The 23,131-nt window shown below is 38.7% G+C and overlaps 2 protein-coding genes across 3 annotated transcripts in view; both read left to right on the top strand.

The window, feature by feature from the left end:
- The first annotated feature begins 679 nt into the window (after positions 1–679).
- On the top strand, positions 680–2,536 carry LOC103511035 (uncharacterized protein C45G9.7-like). The gene is made up of 3 exons (XM_026824906.1): positions 680–882; positions 1,874–2,002; positions 2,300–2,536. The coding sequence occupies exons 1-3, from the start codon at positions 826–828 to the stop codon at positions 2,534–2,536; spliced, it is 423 nt and encodes a 140-aa protein (XP_026680707.1). The 5' UTR covers positions 680–825.
- Positions 2,537–4,771: 2,235 nt separating this feature from the next.
- LOC103511034 (calcium-activated potassium channel slowpoke-like) overlaps positions 4,772–23,131 on the top strand; it is a 41,643-nt gene continuing 23,283 nt past the window's right edge. For both annotated transcript variants that reach the window (XM_026824910.1, XM_026824909.1), the window contains exons 1-3: positions 4,772–5,210; positions 13,537–13,598; positions 21,612–21,708. In XM_026824910.1, coding sequence (XP_026680711.1) covers positions 4,869–5,210; positions 13,537–13,598; positions 21,612–21,708 — 501 coding nt within the window. In that variant the 5' untranslated portion in view covers positions 4,772–4,868. The remainder of the gene's footprint in view (positions 5,211–13,536; positions 13,599–21,611; positions 21,709–23,131) is intronic.

Here is a 23,131-nt window from a genome sequence, read left to right as displayed (position 1 = left end):
GGGTTTGGTACCTGCTGACTCCAGAGTTCTCGTTTCCTTTCTTCCGGTGGAACTTCTAGTCTGTTGTCTAGTGTGTTGGAGGAAACTTCGTCTCGATTTCAGTCTAGGAGGTGGTGCAATAACTGCAATATGACCATGGAGTGGATGACGATCACTGAGCTGCTTCTGTTTTTCTGCCTCTGCTGAAACAGTCCTCCTGATATCGGGTGGTGCTATTCCTGCGATAGAGTAAATTTTATCAACAGGAGTGGGTTTGAGTAGGCCTGTGACAATTCGACTGGGGCTGCGTACTCAGCCGCCGAGAAGCTTAGGGCGATTGCAGATGTGCGGAGAACATGTATTGTGGATAGGCACCCCAAGTTGAACCTGTCAGCTTTTTGATAATGTTGTTACGGGATGAGACTTTCAGCTTGGTGTTGTGGCAGTGTTGTTTGTAAGTCAGTGACCTACTTAAATAGAAGAGATTTGATGGATTTTAGCCTAGAAGTCCTAGAACTCATTTTTGATTAGGCTGGAGGAACACCACCTCACGTTAAATGCGTTTGTTACCTCAGCCTCCGAGTAGACTCAGCCGATCACACTGATTGAAATGGCTTCACTTTTCACAACTCTCTGACAATATCCACTCCTCGCATTCTCCGTGACAATTTTTTAGGTTAGCTCCTTGTTTTCATTTTTCAAAAGTTGAAAAGTTTACAAAATAGGAAAATCAAGAAACACCTCAAGAGTCAAGACCAACCCTGGGAAATTTGAGTTTTCTCCCTGGATTTTCCCAGTTTTCCACTAACTTTTCCGCCCTAGAAGTTCAAATACAAAGAGTATGCAATGTGTGCCAAAATGGCATTTCAGCACCAGGCTGGCACAGCCATGGAGTGTCTCAGTGTAAGTAGAGAATTTAAATTTAGTCATTTATAGCGGGAGCGCGCAGCGCGACCGTAAACAAGGGAGCGCGAACCGCGACCCCATGCACAACCCCGCGAAGCCCCGGGAGCGCGCAGCGCGACCGTATACGCAACTCCGCGTAGCGAACACGCAAAGCCCCCGGGGGGTGGAGGGGGGCGAAGCCCCCCTCCCGAGCACGAAGTGGGAGTTTTACAATATCTCTAACCGTTTAGTCGGTAAAGCTGAAAACCGCCAAAAAACGGTCAAATACCGCCAATCGCAGCATCTATCTTTTTGTGTTGCATGTTTGTCACATTTGTGAACTACATACCAAATTTAAAGTCTCTAGCTCATACCGTTCGCGAGCAGTGGCGTAGCGTGGTCTAAATTCAAGTGTAGGGCCTTGTAGGGCTCATGCACAGGTCTACCAAGTCCCATCACAGTAGGTACATGCCATTAATATTTATGGGCATTAGAGTGAACTTTTGAGTTGTATGGCCGCCATACACGCCATACATACACGCTACGCCACTGATTTGTACATACTTGCTTTCTGCTCAAGAAGCTCACAGTTATTATACCTACTATTTTAGCAAGATATTTCTACATAGTACTTAGTACCCTAGTAGGTAGATATAATAGATATCAGTTACATCTGATTAAATGAGTTTTTCACTCAGCATCTGAATGGGGGATTATCCACAGTGTCTCCTCATACATGTAACATATTCCTTCATGTTTTTAAAGAAAGGTTTTGTGCAATATAAGCCATAGATAGGTATTCTATAGGTAAATGTTAGTACCCTTGCCAGACCCCCAATACATAATGTTTAATTTATTCATTTTACTTATCTCCATCTCTATAGCTACATCCTTATTCTTGTGTAAAATTTCCCTGCAGTGCCAATCTCTTGGCACATTAATAAAGTATGACTAGAGTTAAGTGAGAGTGTTCGTTTATCAGCTAAGTGTACTTTCTCTGTTTTCACAGATTCCCATCACCTTGCACAAAGAGGACAGCATGGCTCCCGATGGAAGGCGGGTACTAAAATGTGGATTCAAAATAGGAGGGGGCATAGATCAAGATTACAAGAAAAGTCCACAGGGGTATACGGATAATGTGAGTAACTTTATGCCAGGTTGGCTTGTAGTTGTTATTGCTTGGAAATGTACCTAGTTCTTATGATGTTCATTGGAAAATGAATACCTAATAGTAGACTTTTTTTTTAACAGTGATAGGCAGTAACATGTTTGTTTCAAGGGACTATCACTGTCTTTTGCTAAGCTAAGCTGTGTCAAAGTTAAGCCTAAACATGATGTTGAAAAAAAAATATCAAGTTTTTGTTCCAGTCAGATAAGTATTTATCAACTGCTTCTCGACTTGTTTTACTTACTTCAATTGATTACTTTTTTGCAGGGCATTTATGTGACAGAAGTTTATGATGAAAGTCCTGCTTCTAAATCAGGACTTAGGATGCATGATAAAATTCTACAGGTGAGACATAATATTGGTATTGAAAAAATAAGGTATATTTACAGGCAGCCCAGCTGTACAAGTGTACAAAGACAAAAGCTAGTTCTCACTATTTGGAATGGAATAGTGTTACTGCTGTACTTAGAAGTTAGTTTTCAGTGCATACCTGTAGCATCATAGAATTCATAGATAACACTATCTTTTGTTGACACACTGTAGGTAATCCAGACGGGGTCGGCTTTTTTGGTCAGTCTCTCAATCAGCCCTAGCTCAGGCTGGTAACCTCCCTAATCAAAGTCCCCCAGCCAGACGGCTGGTTGAAATGTCTATGTGAGTAGGTACTTAATGTACTTAGGTATGATCACGATATGTAAAACATTGTAAACCTACCAGAGTGTTGGTAAGATAAATAGGTACTAGGTATTATTCACATATCGTATAGATACCTACCTACAGCTACCTACGTCATTCAAAAAAGTTAAAGTTATTTTTACAGGAATAAACTTTATCTATCAGCAAATATGTGGGTAGGTAGACACGTATAGGTACTTGATCTATTTTTATATTCAATTTTATATGTACATGTATAGATGTATATAGGGTAGGTACTAGGTACCTAAATTTATATCTATGTATGTACCTAGGTACTTAGGTATAAGGTATAGGTAGGTAGGTACCTATAAAAAAATCTCCGCGTGAGCTGAAACTTTCAATTAAATTAATGCAAGTATTAGTTTTGTTTTTACTGAGAACAGGGTGGAGCTTTCTGATTTTTGCTGTGATAAAAATTGTGATAGATAGTTAAAATGAAGTTTTTAGAAATGTCTCTTTTAATAAGTAAGTAGGTACCCATAGGTAATCAAATACTCGTAAATGTACGCACGTAGGTCGAAAAACCTCCCTAAAAAAAAAAAAAAATATTTTCTAAAGAATAAAGTTTACTAATTCATTGAACTAAGGGCGAGTTTCACCAACCTTCTTTTAAGCCCACAGCCCTGTGAAGCCTATACAAATGAAATGGAACTTAACAGACTGTTAAGCTAAACAGGCCTTGTCGGAAAAAAAATATTGGTAAAATCCACTGTAGATACCTACTATAGTTACGCATGTACTCAATTATTTATGGAGATAATAGTCCTTAGGTACTTTCAATTATTTATTTATAATAGACTGAAAGTACCTAAATTGTGGCTCCGAAAAAAAAAAGAGGCCCGGGGGGGGAAAAACCCCCCAAAAAAAAAAAAAAAAAAAAAAAAAAAAACATTTTCTAAAGAATAAAGTTTACCAGTTCATTGAACTAAGGGCGAGTTTCACCAACCTTCTTTTAAGCCCACAGCCCTGTGAAGCCTATACAAATGAAATAGAACTTAACAGACTGTTAAGCTAAACAGGCCTTGTCGGGAAAAAAAAAAATATTGGTAAAATCCACTGTAGATACCTACTATAGTTACGCATGTACTCAATTATTTATAGAGATAATAGTCCTTAGGTACTTTTAATTATTTATTTATAGACTGAAAGTTAATTGTGGCTCCGGCTATACCTAAAGAGATTTTTTTTTAACCCAATAAGAGGTACTCGTAATTCCTAATCATAGGAGGAGGGCGTGGGTTCAATCCCAGCCGAGGTATGGAATTTTATCCTCAATATAATTTGAGAATTTGACCACAATAATAGTAGTTAGTAACCTACTGCTGGAGTAAAGGGACTTTTCAGTCCTATGCGAGCAGTATAAATAAGCACTATTATTATACCTAAAGAGTTTTTTTTAACCCAATAAGAGGTACTCGTAATTCCTAATCATAGATAGTAAAAATATTTCCTTTGATGAAAAGAAACTTTTGTCACACAAAGTTTCTCCAGCTCTGATATTTTGTCGTGATGTATAATTCCATTTTACTTTCCATAACCCTCGAGATGTACAAACATAATAACTATATTACACCTACCTCTACTAAGCTTGAATCTTACAATAATATATGTGCTAAACTTACACAATTTCTGATGCCATTACTGCTGTGCTAATTCCATTTTTTATTATTTTTACTGTGGGGAGGGGGGGGTTGATTAGGTAGGTACCTATAATAAAGTATTTGGCGAAATCTAAAACCCTATTTTTTTATATATAGGTAGGTATGGCTATAATGCAGGTCACGCGTTACAGTCCAGTCAGGTCCATCTAAAAAAAATAATAGAATATTTGTATACCTTGTTTATTCTGCCAGCATAGGACTAAAAAGTCCATTTTACTTAATAACAGTAGTCACCTACTAAAAGGTGAGTAAGTAGTACCCACAGAAATAAAGTTTCATCGAGGGATTTTTCCCCAAAGTTTTATACCTACAGTCACGTTCGCGCGGGATTTTTCCCTCCGCACGAGAGAGAACGTTTCAAAATAAAGTTGTGCCTAGCAAAACAACACCAAGCAGCAGTATTCAGTTGAGTACAAGTCAGCGCGGTGATTAGTAGGCGAGAATGTGCTGGTTATTCACCAGATAATCTCTGTGCTAGAATGTCGACCGACTGTTGTGTTCTATGCAAGCCGACCGAGAGTATTCTCATCTCCACAGCCACTTCCGATATCGACATCTGCCTCCAGGAACGGAAATGGTGGTGCTTCCTTCTGTCCAGTATATTCACCTTCATTCTCGGTCTGGTCATCGTACTTCTGTGGAGGCTCTTCGCTTTCATTTGCTGTCGAAAGGAGCCCGAGCTTTCGCCCAATGACCCGAAGCAGAAGGAGCAGAAGGCGATCCGCCAGGGAAAGCAAGAGTTCGAGGGCACTTTCATGACCGAAGCCAAGGACTGGGCCGGAGAACTTATTTCGGGTCAAACCACGACGGGCCGAATATTGGTGAGTGCAAATTTTGAAATTTTATATTTCTTCACTTTCCTTACTAGGAAGGAAAAAATACTTTCCTTACCTATAGGAAGGAAAGTATAACTTTGTTCTAAATTCAAGAGCATGAATATCAGGGCAGTTCGTTCACTTTTAAGCTGTGTCCACATATAGTCGACTGCCGTCGATCGACGATCGACTGCGAAAGTTGTCTTTTCTATTTATGTTTACATCGATCGACGGCCGTCGACTATGTGTGGAGTGTGGACAAAGCTTTAGATCTTTTTACAATAGGTACATGCTTTTATTTAGAGAGCTCTGTTTAGTTCTTTTGGTGAAAAACTGTCTTTTAACAATCAGCCAATTTTCCCCTCTGAAACAGAGCTTTCTGTTGGTACCTACCAAAATATAAAAGAATACCCACTTACCTACCTAATTCTAAGTTTTAATGGAAAGAAAGTTGTCTACATGCTCTTGAGTGTGGTAAACTAAGAAGTAAGAACCTTTAGCGGTGTAAGTAGAGTATCTTTTGGTGTAGTTTTGGTAATTTATGCAGAAGTCACGTCCATCAATTCACTCTAGCCAATATTGGATATTGGAAAACCGAAATACACTGGTTCGAAACCACCATCATACACAACGTATCTCTATTTCCTGCCCCCTAAGTTGTACCTACATAGGTAGATACTTACCTAATCCTCTTCCCTTTTCGTCCCCTATTTGACCCAATTCTTCGTTCTCCAGTTATCTGAATCTGTCCATCAATCCCTTTTTTCCCACGATCCCCTCTCACCCTTCTTAGTCTTAGACAAATAAATCCCTTCCTATTCATAATTATTTTCTCCTCTGCTTCACGGATAACAAACTGAGAAGGGAGTAAAACGGGCGAGAGGGAAGAAAAGGGGAATTTTTTGAATGGGATATACAAGAAAGTTGAGAAAAAATGCTGAAAACAAAGGATCCTTTATTTATCCAGAGTTACCACCACTACCACCCTTCCTATCTTTCATCACATTTTTCCTCCTTTCTAGCTTTCTTTTCTGTTCTAATTCTCCCTGTTCTACCCAATCTACCCTCTTTCTATCCAAATTTCCTCCTCTTCCTCTCCTTTCTTCTTTTCCTTCTATAAACCCTCTTTTTTAAAATTTTCTACTTCTTCCTCTCGTCTTCCCTTCTCCTCTGTTCTACCCAATCTACCCTCTTTCTATCCAAATTTCCTCCTCTTCCTCTCCTTTCTTCTTTTCCTTCTATAAACCCTCTTTTTTAAATTTTCTACTTCTTCTTCTTCTCGTCTTCCCCTTCTCCTCTTTTTGTTTTGACGCAAATAGGTACCCAGGGTTCTCAAGAGTTTTTCATAACAAAAGAGCAAATATAACAGCGTCTTCCTAAACCTCTCTTTCTCGTTCCCTGTCAGATATTTTTCCTCAGACAATCATCTCATAACCTAATGTACCAAACCAAACGTCTAAAATTATACCAGACAGGTCCACCACATAGGTACCTAGGTACCTAGAAAGAAAAATATCTAGTTATCCAGGTAGGTATTGAAAATTGGAACTTTGAGAATGTAGGTATCTATACCTACTTAATACATATCCAGAATTCCGGATGTACCTTATCGGGCCTTCTCCTCTTTTTGTTTTGACGCAAATAGGTACCCAGGGTTCTCAAGAGTTTTTCATAACAAAAGAGGAAATATAACAGCGTCTTCCTAAACCTCTCTTTCTCGTTCCCTGTCAGATATTTTTCCTCAGACAATCATCTCACAACCTAATGTAGGTACCAAACGTCTAAAATTATACCAGACAGGTCCACCACATAGGTACCCAGGTACCTAGAAAGAAAAGTATCTAGTTATCCAGGTATTGAAAATTGGAACTTTGAAAATGTAGGTAGGTATCTATACCTACTTAATACATATCCAGAATTCCGGATGTACCTTATCGGAAATGAAGCTCTGGTTGAAATGTCTATCTTCTCCTTCCTCGCCTTTTCCCATGTCCAGACGGGGTCGGCTTTTTTGGTCAGTCTCTCAATCAGCCCTAGCTCAGGCTGGTAACCTCCCTAATCAAAGTCCCCCAGCCAGACAGCTGGTTGAAATGTCTATGTGAGTAGGTACTTAATGTAGGTATTATCACGATATGTAAAACATTGTAAACCTACCAGAGTGTTGGTAAGATAAATAGGTACTAGGTATTATTCACATATCGTATAGATACCTACCTACCTACGGCTACCTACGTCATTCAAAAAAGTTAAAGTTATTTTTACAGGGATAAACTTTATCTATCAGCAAATATGTGGGTAGGTAGACACGTATAGGTACTTGATCTATTTTTATATTCAATTTTATATGTACATGTATTGTATATAGGGTAAGTACCTAATTTTATATCTATGTATGTACCTAGTACCTAGGTACTTAGGTATAAGGTATATATAGGTAGGTACCTATAAAAAAATCTCCGCGTGAGCTGAAACTTTCAATTAAATTAATGCAAGTAGGTATTAGTTTTGTTTTTACTCAGAACAGGGTGGAGCTTTCTGATTTTTGCTGTGATAAAAATTGTGATAGATAGTTAAAATGAAGTTTTTTGAAATGTCTCTTTTAATAAGTAAGTACCCATAGGTACTTCGGATCTGGAGGTTGGTGGTTCGAGTCCTAATCAAGTCATAAAATTTAGCGTAGTGCATTAAGCAGGGAACGACATTTGTGACAAACATTTATGCTCAACACGATTAAAATTCCTTTTTTTTACTATTGTGGTCAAATTCTCAAACAGGACAAAATGCCACGCTTCGGCTGGCATTGAACTCACGCCCCCCTGTTTACCAGGCCATCCTGCTAATGGATTTTTTTCCTCATTGATCTGATGGCAATTATATCATAGTAGGTATTAGGTATCAAATTAACACCGATACAAAGTAGTAAATAATTCCTTGATCCAAAACAGTGCCAAATCAGTATTTACTGATTTTTGATTTGGCAACCCAACAATAGTTAATTTAAGTGTAGTATGTGCCTGTAGCCTGAAGAAAACAACATGTTTGTACAAACTATACAATAGAGCAATAGACAAAATATAAATTTTATTACAAGCTATTACTAATTTTTAATTTTATTTACCTACAATACCTGCGTTGTTGGCTCCTATAATCTGACCCTATGGATCTATGCCTTTAACCCTATGGATCTATTAAATTTCCTTGCAGAATTGCGCCGAACCAGGTTTTTTTATTTAATTTTATCAGGGTGCGTCAATAAGCTTCAATTTAACATCGTAATCAATAAAGAAGAAGAAGAAGAAGAAGAAGATAGGTACTCGTACCTACGGCGGATTGATTTTGGCTCATGATCTCAGAATTACCGTGATCCCCAGGTCTACTGAGCCGTCACGTCAGCGTTGAGTCACGGACAGCTCAGCGGTGAGTTGTTCAACACGTCTATTCGAATCTCCACGCAGTATTTCGCTCTCACGCTTCTTATTTCCTCATTGTTAAAACAACATACAATAAACAAGATACTCAATACAATAAACAAAATCGGAATGAAACAAGGGTATTGTGAGCACACTGTGTCAATAGGTTAGCAAGTGCGGCGCGGCGGCCGAATTGATTTATTTTGCGGCTCGCGGCACTATTTGAATATACAGGGTGGTCCGATTGTAGATCCGACCCTGAAGATTAGAATAAAATGTACCTTGTTTATACAGTTTAACTCTGTACACAAAAAAGTACCCCCCTTTGAGGCTTAGGAGCTCCGATTTTTCGTAGCTTGGCCTCCCGTAAAGGAGAGAGGGCAGGCCTCCTAAATACTGTCCTGTTTTCACAATAATATTGTCACATTAAAATTTAGCACATTTTCCCATGTCATAAGAATAATAAATAATAGTTAGATATGAGGACTAATTTTCTTTCATGGGTTTTAAATTTTCCGCAGCTTGAAAACCATTTCTGCGAACTTAATTAACGGGTTCACTTGTGGATCAAGTGATAAGACCTTGATCTTAAGTGCAATATTGTTTTCTTGAGATTCACTTAAATGGTGAAGTCACTTTACCACTTGGATTGACCAAAGGTTAAGTGATTTGTTTGTAACTCGTTCAAGTCATATTTTTTAACAATGACAATAACTGGGTACATTGGTAATTTTATAAATGAGTTCTAGGCGCCTACACCTCTACAGTTCGGCTGGGTGTGATTTCGTGTTTGGGTGCCGGTGTATGCAGATTTGGCGGATTGTTATAATCTCATAATCCTTTCCAGGGGACGGATGCGGATGCCCGATCGTAATATGGTGGTGTAGGTTAGGATCTTCGTGGAGGCTCTTTCTACAGTGTCCTCCTTTTTCGAGGGTACCTATTGCTTGAAAAGAACTTAATGGGTTATCAATAGGTTAGCAAGTGCGGCGCGGCGGCCGAATTGATTTATTTTGCGGCTCGCGGCACTATTTGAATATACAGGGTGGTCCGATTGCAGATCCGACCCTGAAGATTAGAATAAAATGTACCTTGTTATACAGTTTAACTCTGTACACAAAAAAGTACCCCCCTTTGAGGCTTAGGTGCTCCGATTTTTCGTAGCTTGGCCTCCAGTAAAGGAGAGAGGGCGGGACTCCTAAATACTGCCCTGTTTTCACAATATTGTCGTGATGTATTGATTTGAACTTGTGACAGAGGGCTGGTTGAAGTGACCTTTGAAGTGAACTTTGCTTGAGAAGATTTTCTTTGATGTGGAAGTTTTTCCTCATCAGTCTATGTCAAGTAGGAACAATGTTTCCACATGTGTGTGTCATGGGTTTTAAATTTTCCGCAGCTTGAAAACCATTTCTGCGAACTTAATTAACGGGTTCACTTGTGGATCAAGTGATAAGACCTTGGTGTCAAGTGCAATATTGTTTTTCTTGAGATTCACTTGGTGAAGTCACTTTACCACTTGCATTGACCAAAGGTTAAGTGATTTGTTTGTAACTCATTCAAGTCATATTTAACAATGACAATAATTGATGGGTACATTGGTAATTTTATAAATGAGTTCTAGGCGCCTACACCTCTATACAGTTCGGCTGGTTGTGATTTCGTGTTTGGGTGCCAGTGTATGCAGATTTGGCGGATTGTTATAATCGCATAATCCTTTCCAGGGGACGGATGCGGATGCCCGATCGTACATGGTGGTGTAGGTTACGATCTTCATGGAGGCTCCTTCTACAGTGACCTCCTTTTTCGAGGGTACCTATTGCTTGAAAAGAACTTAATGGGTTGACCGTCTGTGAGTTTCTAAAAGCGGGATTTCCGGTGTATACCACCCTGGTCACCAATTTATCCGTAGTATTTTGTATCCACCCCAAAACACACACAGAAGTACGTGAACACATGAGAGAGAAATTTGATTCTCTGCCAGAAAATTTCGTATTGAAATGAGACAGATATCATCAGGGCACGCTATTCCCTTATCACTCCCAGTTGATACATTATTCCAGATGATAAAAAAAAAGAAAAAAAATCAGAAGAGCAAAAAAACTCGTAAAAAAATATTAATACATACAAAACTCATTTTTCGTATTGAAATGAGACAGATATCATCAGGGCACGCTATTCCCTTATCACTCCCAGTTGATACATTATTCCAGATGATAAAAAAAAGAAAAAAAAAATCAGAAGAGCAAAAAAACTCGTAAAAAAATATTAATACATACAAAACTCATTAAAAAAAAGGTAGGTACCAAAAAAACTAGATTATTACGACTCGTAAAATTTGATTTGACGAGGGCCAGATTTCCTATTTTTGGGTCAGAGAGCAGGTTAGGGGCACCCTTTTTTTGCCACGTTTTTTTCTAGTAACTTCAACTAACTCTGCGGAAGTAAAGGGACTTTGCAGTCTCATTCTGGCAGTATAAACCGAGTATATTTTATTCTATTCTTGTTAGAAAAGAGCAAGGAAATAAGGAATTTTGACAACTTGTCAAATGCTATTCCCCAATTAACAAGAATAACTGCAAACCTCCAAATTTGAAGTTCACCACCCTAAGCACTATACCACCGAAGTTCTCTCATTAATACAATTATGTCTTTACTAGGTCGAATTAATTAGGGTTACCATGTTTGTTTCAAGGGAGAGGAAGAGGAATAAGAGAGAGAGAAGGGAGAACAGGGAGAAAGTGCTTATATACCTATATACCCAGTTTTAAGGAACTGAAAATGATAATGAATAAAAAAAGACTTTTTGGAAATTTCACCTAAATTGGAGGAGAGAAGAGGAAAGCGAAAAGGAGGAGGAGGAGAAGAAGAAGAAAGAGGGAAGGGAATAGGTATAGGAGAAGGAAAAAGACAAATAGAGGAGAGATCAGAGGAAATGGAGAAGAAAAAATGGATAGAAGAGTGCAAGGGAGGAGATGAAAAAGAAAGATAGGATAAGAAACATGGAAAACGGGAGAAGAAGGAAGAGAGGAGAGGGAGAGAGAGAGAATGAGAGAAGGTAAAAGAGAGGAGAGGAAAAATGAAGAGATTAAAGAGGGAAGAGAGAGAGAAAAGAGAAGAAAGCAGAGGGAATACAGGGAGAGGAGGAGAAAGATAGAAGAGGGAAGAGGGAAAAAAGAGGAGGGAAATGGAGAAAGGGAGGAGGGGGAAGAGAGAAACGGTGTAATTTAACAATATCTCGGGAACGGTACAAGCTAGAGACTTGAAATTTGGTATGCTGTTCACAAATGTGACAAGGATGCAATAAAAAACGTTTGGTTGAGATGGTTGCTACGCTTGGCGGTATTTTGACCGCTTTTGGACAGATTTCGACCGTTTTTTGGCGGTTTTCAGCTATAGCGACAAAACGGTTAAAGATATTGTAAAAGTTAGGGTAAAAGAACACTCAAATAAGCATCATTCAATAGGATAAGGAAAGTCGTGTGATGTTCACACCAGATTTTTTTGTGTTTAAAGATGGCAAATTCTTTTTTAAATATTATGTTGAGCTCTGAATCTGATTCAGATGACGATATTTAACCTAACCCTATAATAACACTAATCACTGCTCTAATTGTGAAAACTCCTTCTTGCGTTTAACCTAACCCTATAATAACACTGGTCACTGCTCGTTTGTGCCAGTTCCTTTGGTAGCAATATTCCACGGACGTGACTTCCGGTAGTTTATTTTCCCTAATTATTTAATTATTTTCTCACCTAGGTACATGGTTTTTTATGAAGCCATGTTGACTACCTACTGATAAATATGAGCCAAAGTTATAGGTATCTCTATTTCCTGCCCCCTAAGTTGTACCTACATAGGTAGATACTTACCTAATCCTCTTCCCTTTTCGTCCCCTATTTGACCCAATTCTTCGTTCTCCAGTTATCTGAATCTGTCCATCAATCCCTTTTTTCCCACGATCCCCTCTCACCCTTCTTAGTCTTAGACAAATAAATCCCTTCCTATTCATAATTATTTTCTCCTCTGCTTCACGGATAACAAACTGAGAAGGGAACTCTATTTCCTGCCCCCTAAGTTGTACCTACATAGGTAGATACTTACCTAATCCTCTTCCCTTTTCGTCCCCTATTTGACCCAATTCTCCATTCTTCAGTTATCTGAATCTGTCAATCAATTCCTTTTTTCCCACGATCCCCTCTCACCCTTCTTAGACAAATAAATCCCTTCCTATTCATAATTATTTTCCCCTCTGCTTCACGGATAACAAACTGAGAAGGGAGTAAAACGGGCGAGAGGGAAGAAAAGGGGAATTTTTTGAATGGGATATACAAGAAAGTTGAGAAAAAATGCTGAAAACAAAGGATCCTTTATTTATCCAGAGTTACCACCACTACCACCCTTCCTATCTTTTATCCCATTTTTCCTCCTTTCTAGCTGTCTTTTCTGTTCTAATTCTCCCTGTTCTACCCAATCTACCCTCTTTCTATCCAAATATCCTCCTCTTCCTCTCCTTTCTCCTTCTATAAACCCTCTTTTTTAAATTTTCTACTTCTTCCTCTCGTCTTCCCTTCTCCTCGTTGTATACTGGAATGACTGCAATGTCGTGCAATGTGATGGGTTTCATTTGTATGTCAATGTCTGTGTTGCGAAATGTTGGAAATCCTTTGAATAAACCAGGTAGGTAGGTAGTTAACAGGAAAGTAGGAAACTAAAAGGAACCTACCTATGTACGTAGGTATGTACCTACATAGGCAACATAAAAAGAAGATTCTATAAATTTTTCCTAATACCTACATATGTAGTTGTTATATTTATACCACTTGAATGGGACTAAGGTGTCCCTGTACTTCAGCAATAGGCTTACCTGCCACCTATTACTATTTTGTGGCCAACCTCAGTGGTGTAGTGGTTAGCGTTTCAGGTAGTGCTTGTGTTCATTTTAAGTATAGCTTCATTAATAATCTACTTCATTGATGCATCTAGGTAAGTGAAATGAACAGGTAAATAGATGGTATATGCAGGGTAGGTAGATAGAGAGTAACCTAGGTACAGTTTATAAGTGTGAGCACCTAGGAAGAAGTATTTTTTTGTTCATGTCACCCAATAGAACGCTTTTAGTAGTCATTAAAGTAAAGACTACCCTCTTCCACGGGACGGTCTTCCATTCCAAACCGTCACCCATCCATTTACGCGTCCTCGACGTTGCTTAACTTCATTGCTTTGTCAACTATTCCAACACCACTGCCTGTCCGAGAGTCTAATCTCACTTCAGTATAATCTAACATGTGTAATTTTTGAAAATTTGGACCGATTGCAATACTTTCTCATTACCTTGTATAGGTTCCCTATACGTAAGGGTAATAGAAAGTAAAAAAAGAAGTTATCTCTAGATAAAGAAGTAACTATACAAGTATACACATACCTACAGTATACAATTGAACCTGTCAGCTTTTTGATAATGTTGTTACGGGATGAGACTTTCAGCTTGGTGTTGTGGCAGTGTTGTTTGTAAGTCAGTGACCTACTTAAATAGAAGAGATTTGATGGATTTTAGCCTAGAAGTCCTAGAACTCATTTTTGATTAGGCTGGAGGAACACCACCTCACGTTAAATGCGTTTGTTACCTCAGCCTCCGAGTAGACTCAGCCGATCACACTGATTGAAATGGCTTCACTTTTCACAACTCTCTGACAATATCCACTCCTCGCATTCTCCGTGACAATTTTTTAGGTTAGCTCCTTGTTTTCATTTTTCAAAAGTTGAAAAGTTTACAAAATAGGAAAATCAAGAAACACCTCAAGAGGCGATTGCAGATGTGCGGAGAACATGTGGATAGGCACCCCAAGTTGAACCTGTCAGCTTTTTGATAATGTTGTTACGGGATGAGACTTCCAGCTTGGTGTTGTGGCAGTGTTGTTTGTAAGTCAGTGACCTACTTAAATAGAAGAGATTTGATGGATTTCAGCCTAGAAGTCCTAGAACTCATTTTTGATTAGGCTGGAGGAACACCACCTCACGTTAAATGACACTGATTGAAATGGCTTCAATTTTCACAACTCTCTGACAATATCCACTCCTCGCATCCTACGTGACAATTTTTTAGGTTAGCTCCTTGTTTTCATTTTTCAAAAGTTGAAAAGTTTACAAAATAGGAAAATCAAGAAATTGAAACACCTCAAGACCAACCCTGGGAAATTTGAGTTTTCTCCCTGGATTTTCCCAGTTTTCCACTAACTTTTCCGCCCTAGAAGTTCAAATACAAAGAGTATGCAATGTGTGCCAAAATGGCATTTCAGCACCAGGCTGGCACAGCCATGGAGTGTCTCAGTGTAAGTAGAGAATTTAAATTTAGTCACTAATAGCATGATGGTCATTCATCTGGGAACATTCAAAAGGTGTGAGCTTTTGCCTTGGGATGTTTTAGCATAGCAGCATTAGCAGGAAACAGTTATACTTACGTATCAAGCAGGAAAAAAATATTTGTACATACTTGCTTTCTGCGCAAGAAGCTCACAGTTATTATACCTGCTATTTTAGCAAGATATTTCTACATAGTATCCTAGTAGGTAGGTAGGTATAATAGATATCAGTTACATCTGATTAAATGAGTTTTTCACTCAGCATCTGAATGGGGATTATCCACAGTGTCTACTCGTACATGTAACATATTCCTTCATGTTAAAGAAAAGGTTTTGAGCAATATAAGCCATAGATAGGTATTCTATAAATGTTAGTACCCTTGCCAGACCCCCAATACACAATGTTTAATTTATTCATTTTACTTATGTCCATCTCTATAGCTACATCCTTATTCTTGTGTAAAATTTTCCTGCAGTGCCAATTTCTTGGCACATTAATAAAGTATGACTAGAGTTAAGTGAGAGTGTTCGTTTATCAGCTAAGTGTACTTAGGTAAATGTTAGTACCCTTGCCAGACCCCCAATACATAATGTTTAATTTATTCATTTTACTTATCTCCATCTCTATAGCTACATCCGTATTCTTGTGTAAAATTTCCCTGCAGTGCCAATTTCTTGGCACATTAATAAAGTATGACTAGAGTTAAGTGAGAGTGTTCGTTCATTGGGAGAGCTCTGTTTAGTTCTTTTGGTGAAAAACTGTCTTTTAACAATCAGCCAATTTTCCCCTCTGAAACAGAGCTTTCTGTTGGTACCAAAATATAAAAGAATACCCACTTACCTAACTAATTCTAAGTTTTAATGGAAAGAAAGTTGTCTACATGCTCTTGAGTGTGGAAAACTAAGAAGTAAGAACCTTTAGCGGTGTAGGTAGAGTATCTTTTGGTGTAGTTTTGGTAGTTTGGTAATTATGAAGAAGTCACGTCCGTGGAAAAGAAAAACTCCTTCTTGCGTTTAACCTAACCCTATAATAACACTGGTCACTGCTCGTTTGTGCCAGTTCCTTTGGTAGCAATATTCCACGGACGTGACTTCCGGTAGTTTATTTTCCCTAATTATTGAATATTTTCTCAACTAGGTACATGGTTTTTTTATGAAGCCATGTTGACTACTGATAAAAATATGAGCCAAAGTTATAGGTATCTCTGTTCACAGTCATTTCCCCCCCCTCTCTCTTTTCCACTCTCTCTCTCTCTCTCTCTCTCTCTCTCTCTCTCTCTCTCTCTCTCTCTCTCTCTCGCATTGTATACTTTTTTAACTCTACATTGTAAATACGTATATACCTATACCTAAGTACGAATATACCCTAGATAAAATATTTTGAATTTGAACTTTGAAATTCCATCGGATTTACAGCAGAGAAAAAGGAGGAGGAGGAAGACGAGGAGAAATAGAAGGAGATGGTGGATCATGAGGAGGAGAAGGAGGGAAGATTATTAAAAAGGTGGAGGAGGAGGAGGAGGAGGAGGAGGAGGAAGAAGAGAAGAACGAGGGAAGATTATGAGGAGAAGGAAGAGGAGGGGAGAGAAGAGAAACTGGTAAAGTCGATAGGGATGAAGACAAGGGGGAGGTGTAATCTAGCACAGTTGTTAACTGCTCGCCTGGTAATCGGAAGAACGCGGGTTCGGATCCAACGGAGGCATAAAATTTTGTCCTAATTTGTTTTAGAATACTCGTAGGTATCATGACCATAGTACAGCAGTGCACGGGGTCACTAGGCAGGCCCAGTTTCTATGGGGTCTGTCCGTAACCCATTCTTTCTCATTTCTAGTGCCTACCTACCTTTGTAGATCAATTACAATGTTTCGTATTATTTTTAGTACCTTTTCTAGTTCATCTCATCGCATTTGTATTTCATATACCTATCATTTCTATTACTATGACATTTGTATCCTATTATTTCGTATTGTATTTCAAGTACTATTAGGATAAATAAAAAAAAAAAAAAAAAAAATAGCTAGGTAGCAGAAATCATGCTGAAATTGCTGCAGTATTCGCAAAATGGGAATATTCAGGCAAAGAGTTGGGAGGAGGCGAGAAGGGAGGAGGAAGGAGAGAAAAATTAGGGTTACCTACCAGTTTGTTTCATCTCTAGGAGGTATCAAGGAAGAGGAAGAGGAATAAGAGATAAAGAAGGGAGAACAGGGAGAAGGTGCTTATATACCTAGTTTTAAGGAACTGAAAATGATAATAAAAAAAAAAGACTTTTTGAAAATTTTACACAAAGTGGAGGAGAGAAGAGGAAAGCGAAAAGGAGGAGAAGAAGAAGAAGAAAGAGGGAAGGGAATAGGTAAAGGAGACAAATAGAGGAGAGATCAGAGGAAATGGAGAAGGAAAAGCAGGAGAAGATTGGAGAAGTAAAGTGGATAGAAGAGTGCAAGAGAGGAGAGGAAAAAGAAAGATAGGATAGGAAACATGGAAAAAGGGAGAACAAGGAGAGAGGACAGAGAGAGAGAAGAGGGAGAGAGAGAGAGAGAGAAGAAGAGAGAGAATGAGAGAAGGTAAAAGAGAGGAGAGGAAAAATGAAGAGATTAAAGAGAGAAGAGGGAAGAGAGAGAAAAGAGAAGAAAGCAGAGGGAATACAGAGAGAGGAGGAGAAAGATAGAAGAGAGAAGAGGGAAAAAAGGGGGAGGAAAAATGGAGAAAGGGAGGAGAGGGAAGAGAGAGAAGGAAGAACCAACAGGAACGGTATTGATCGTAACAGTGCTCCACATTACCTCCCCTCCTTTCTCCCTCCTTACCCCCCACTCTCTCTCTCTCTCTTCCCCTCTCTCTACCACCTCACTCTCTGTTTCCTCCACCTCCTTCATCCTAACATCATTTATTTCATTCCAATGCTCTCTCATTTTTCCTCCCCCTCTCTCTTTTCCAATTTCTCTCTCTCCATTCTCTCGCTCTCGCAGTGTATACTTTTTTAAACTCTACATTGTAAATATACCTATACCTAAGTACGAATATAACCTAGATAAAATATTTTGAATTTGAACTTTGAAATTCCATCGGATTTACAGCAGAGAAAAAGGAGGAGGAGGAGGAGGAGGAGGAGAAAGAGGATGAGGAAGAAGAGAAAAATTAGGGAAGATTATGAAGAGGAGAAGGAGGGAAGATTATGAAAAGGGAAGAGGAGAAGTAGAAGAAGGAAAAGGAGAAGCAGGAAGAGGAGGAGGAGGAGGAGGAGGAGGAGGAAGAGAATAATGAAGGAAGATTAGAGGAGAAGGAAGAGGAATGAATATTATGAAAAAGGAGGAGGAGGGGAGAGAAGAGAAACTGGTAAAGTCGATAGGGATGAAGAGAAGGGGGAGGTGTAAACTAGCACAGTGGTTATAAGTATAGTTAAGCCGCTTGCCTGGTAATCGGAAGAGCGCGGGTTCGGATCCAACGATCCAACGAAGGCATCAAATTTTATGCTAATTTGTTATAAAATCAGTATTTGTAGCTATTATGACCACATTTTGAATGTAGATAAATAACTCCTCTGCCTCGTGGTCAACTTTCACTCAAATTTGTCAAATAGAGCAGATGTAATGTCTGGATTGTACAGTAGGTACAGGGGGTCAGTAGGCAGGCCAGTTACTGGGGTCTGTCCGTAATCCATTTTTCTAATTGCTAGTACCTACCTACCTTTGTAGGTCAATTACATTTAGTATTTTTTCTAGTTCATCTCATCCCATTTGTATTTTTCATATACCTATGTACCTACCTATCATTTCTATTACCATCACATTTGTATCCTATTATTTCGTATTGTATTTCAAGAACAGACGTATTGATCAAACATTTTATTCAAAGGAAATAGAAAAACATACCTACAAATATTGTTCATTTGTACAGACATTGTTTATTTGTATACTGAATGTCCTTGCAGTACTGGTGTTTGTAAACCATAGCGTGTTTTGTAAACTGCAAACTTGTGTATAAAGTGTTTATACACTTTTTTTCCCTCGGCAATAACCTACGGCAACATTAGCACTTAGGGATTTTATCCTTCAGAACTGGTAGTAAGTCATTTTATCCTAAGACCAGCCATTCACTATCAGGTAAACCTGATCAGGTGTTGTCAGGTCTACCTGATAGTGAGAAGCTGGCCTAAGTGATTATGATTAGTTCCTTCCCCACTTCCATATTGCAGTCGGTTAGAGAGATATAGCTACCTAGGTGGGTACTTTCTTCAACCCCCATTTATTACTTTCCTTATCCTATATATAGGAAGGAAAGTAATGTAATCGGGTCAAATTTTCGCTGGTCAGTTTTTAGTGCCAAAACACGTTTTGAGGTCCCTAGAGTCTAAATACCAAGTTTCAGCCATTGGTCCGTGTGTCTGTCCTTCTGTCTGTCTGTAAACAAAATATCTCGAGAACGGTAAGAGCTAGAGACTAGAAATTTGGTATGTATCTTTCAAATGTGACAAGGATGCGACACAAAACTTTTAGTAAGATCGGTGCAACGCTTGGCGGCATTTCGGCCGCTTTTCGGTGTAATCCAATAATATCTCGACGGGAACGGTATGAGCTCGAGACTTGAAATTTGGTATGTAGTTCACAAATGTGACAAGGATGCAATTCAAAATATTTGGTTAGGATAGGTGCTGCAGTTGGCGGCATTTCGGCCGCTTTTTGGCGGGTTTCCACCCTTTTTTTGGAGGTTTTCAGCTATACCGACTATACAGTTAGAGATATTGTAACAGTTAATGTGAAAGAACACTCAAATAAGCATAATCTAATAGGATAAGGAAAGTCGTGTGATGTTCACACCATATAGCTGAATAGTTTAGTGTTACTCTTGTTCATCTCCTAGATCCAGAAATCTGATTGGCTAAAATTTTGAAATCCACCAATCAGATTGCTTAATCCAAGAGTTGAACTTAAACCAAGTTAAAACTTTGTGGTCCCGGCCATAACTCGACACGTGGACGGAACTAGAGGTCTTGCAACAAGGCCTTTCTTGCCAGGCCAATGACGTCATACTTCTCTATCATAGGAAAATGTGTCCAGTATTACCTATTATTGTTCAGGAGTCCGAATTCCTGTCTTGTCTCCTAGCAAGAGCAATTTTTCGTACATAATAATGGTGGATTTCACCAATGACTTCATCAGATATTTCACTAATGGGAGAATTTTCAATGATCAAAAAAGGAGTTTTTAATGATCCCTTTGGGATTATTAAAAACTCCTTTTTGGATGATTGAAAATTCTCCCATTAGTGAAATATCTTATTAGGTCATTGGTGAAATCCACAATAAATATAATAATATGTGCATGGTCTTGAGTTCATTCCACGTTTCGATTACAATCTTCTTCGTCTGTCGCTCATTGCCATTTTCTTTTTCATCCGCTGCGCTGGTATAGGTAGGTTTTTTTCTCCCTGTGTAAAATAGACTGAGAAAAGTGGCCGTCAGACTATCATCTAATTAGTCCCCGTCTAATTAGTGCAACTGATGTCCTCATTCGGGGACATCTTTTGTAAATTTAAAAGATTGTAAATGTCTCGTTGGAATGCTTTAACTAGGTACCCACCCTTACTTAAATATAGAAGCTTTGCTTAGCTAAGTGTCTTCTTATATCTGATGGACCATACCTTCAGTTTGCACAATATTACGTGAATACCTGACGGTTGCTTAAGATAATCATTTCAGGGCCAAGTCTATAGTCTCATGTTGACTTTGTGTTTTATGGAGATTGTATACTGGAATGACTGCAATGTCGTGCAATGTGATGGGTTTCATTTGTATGTCAATGTCTGTGTTGCGAAATGTTGGAAATCCTTAGAATAAACCAGGTAGGTAGGTAGTTAACAGGAAAGCAGGAGACTGAAGGGAACCTACATATGTACGTAGGTATGTACCTACATAGGCAACATAAAAAGAAGATTCTATAAATTTTTCCTACCTAGTTGTTATATTTATACCACTTGAATGGGACTAAGGTGTCCCTCTACTTCAGCAATAGGCTTACCTGATACCTATTACAATTGTGGCCAAACTCAGTGGTGTAGTGGTTAGCGCCGTGGACTTCAGATCTGGAGGTTGGGGGTTCGAGTCCTAATCAAGTCATAAAATTTAGCGTAGTGCATTAAGCAGGGAACGACATTTGTGACAAACAATTATGCTCAACACGATTAAAATTCCTTTTTTTTTATTACTACTGAGTACTCCGCGCCATAACTGAGTATTTATTAAACTCTAAAATTTATTACAGTACACGTAGAACCTCGATTATTTCAACTTCCATTACTTCAACTCTCTATTATTTAAACTCCAAAATCCATTGTTTTTTCTATCTCTCAAAGGATATCCTATCTTATCAGAGGAAAAGGTCATAGAAAGTGATCATTTCAACCTCGATCATCTACCCTCGGTTCCAATTACTTGAAATAATCGAGGTTCTACCGTTACCTCCCTACTAGCAAAACGCAGCGTTGACGCTAAAGTAGGGGAAGTGGAATGAAAAACACGCGTCGGCTTCGCATCGCACTCACGTCGGAATGAAAAACAGACCTCTAGCTACCTTAGGGAGGTACTTTCTTCAACCCCCATTTATTACTTTCCTTATCCACACCATATTTTTTTCCTTTGTTTCAGTGAGGAGGTGGAAAGATGTCAGAAATGGAGCAACAATGTAACTCAACAAATAGACTTAGCGTTCAATATATTTTTTATGGTGTATTATTTCATAAGAGTAAGTATGAATTAATGAATACCATATTCAAGTTAAAGTTCCTTCCGATTTTTTTTTCCTATAACCGCATTTCCGGCCGTTTGTAATTCGCAAATTGCCCGAGTTGGACGATAAATTTTCATTGGTAGGTGAGTATCTACTGTATCTATTACTTACAAATACAAAGTACCTAGGTTCTTCAAACTTTATTGGAATTCTTTGTTCCAATACGGTGGATCAGACGGTTGAAGGACGAATCAGACTGACCATCTGATGTTCCTTCCGATAGTATTAATTGAGGTCTACACTGGGGAAAAAATAGTGATAGGGTGCCACAAGTTAGGATGGAAAAACTCTATTATATTATTAGTTACTTTACCTGATTTAGGTTGTTGAAATGCTATATTATAGAGTCGAGCTATCCCGATATAGATATTGTAGAGCTCAATATTAGAATTTCGGAACTCTCACGATTCAAAAGGGGGGCAATAGCAAAGCACTAACCATACGTCCTACGTGCACCCAAACGTACCGTTTCTCTACACCTGGAGTGCGAAGTTATTCCTTTGAATAGGTCTCCCTCACATTCTTGTCGTGTTTTCTAACATTCCAACAGAACTTACCTAACACCGCCCCGCCTCCCTTGAATATGCTTTCCTTCCGTTTTTTTTTTTTTTTTTTTTTTTTTTTCCTATAACCGTATTTCCGGCCGTTTGTAATTTGCAAATTGCCCGAGTTGGACGATAAATTTTCATTGGTAGGTGAGTATCTACTGTATCCATTACTTACAAATACAAAGTACCTAGGTTCTTCAAACATTATTGGAATGGAATTCTTTGTTCCAATACGGTGGATCAGATGGTTGAAGGACGAATCAGACTAACCATCTGATGTTCCTTCCGATAGTATTCATTGAGGTCTACACTAGGAAAAAATAGTGATAGGGTGCCACAAGTTAGGATGAAAGAACTCTATTATTAGGTTACTTTACCTGATTTAGGTTGTTGAAATGCTATATTATAGAGTCGAGCTATCCCGATATAGATATTGTAGAGCTCAATATTAGAGTTTCGGAACTCTCACGATTCAAACGGGGCAATAGCAAAGCACTAACCATACGTCCTACGTGCACCCAAACGTACCGTTTCCCTACACCTGTGCCCTAAATCACCAAAGTATGGAAAAGTATTTACAATTCCATATTTTGACATGATTCGTTTAAATTCAAAATTCTGCTTTTCCATTGGCTATTACACTTGTAAGATACTTTTCCATACTTTGGTGATTTAGGGCACTGGAGTGCGAAGTTATTCCTTTGAATAGGCCTCCCTCACATTCTTGTCGTGTTTTCTAACAGAACTTACCTAACACCGCCCCGCCTCCCTTTAATATGCTTCAGCAAATCAATAGAACCGCGTTATGCATAATAGATAACATCCCAGCT

The sequence above is a fragment of the Diaphorina citri genome, unplaced genomic scaffold (genome assembly GCF_000475195.1).
Source record: "Diaphorina citri unplaced genomic scaffold, Diaci psyllid genome assembly version 1.1 scaffold666, whole genome shotgun sequence".
Classification (NCBI taxonomy): Eukaryota; Metazoa; Arthropoda; class Insecta; order Hemiptera; family Psyllidae; genus Diaphorina; species Diaphorina citri.
The sequence above is the reverse complement of the archived record's forward strand: the minus strand, read 5'-3'. Positions and strand labels throughout refer to the sequence as shown.

What these genes read in the sequence shown, in the direction of transcription:
- LOC103511035 (XM_026824906.1), top strand. Translation starts at nt 826, where the DNA reads ATGTGTGCCAAAATGGCATTTCAGCACCAGGCTGGCACAGCCATGGAG. An exon ending in CAGCCATGGAGTGTCTCAGT is followed by an intron (nt 883 to 1,873) that starts GTAAGTAGAGAA and finishes CTGTTTTCACAG; the next exon opens with ATTCCCATCACCTTGCACAA. An exon ending in CACAGGGGTATACGGATAAT is followed by an intron (nt 2,003 to 2,299) that starts GTGAGTAACTTT and finishes ACTTTTTTGCAG; the next exon opens with GGCATTTATGTGACAGAAGT.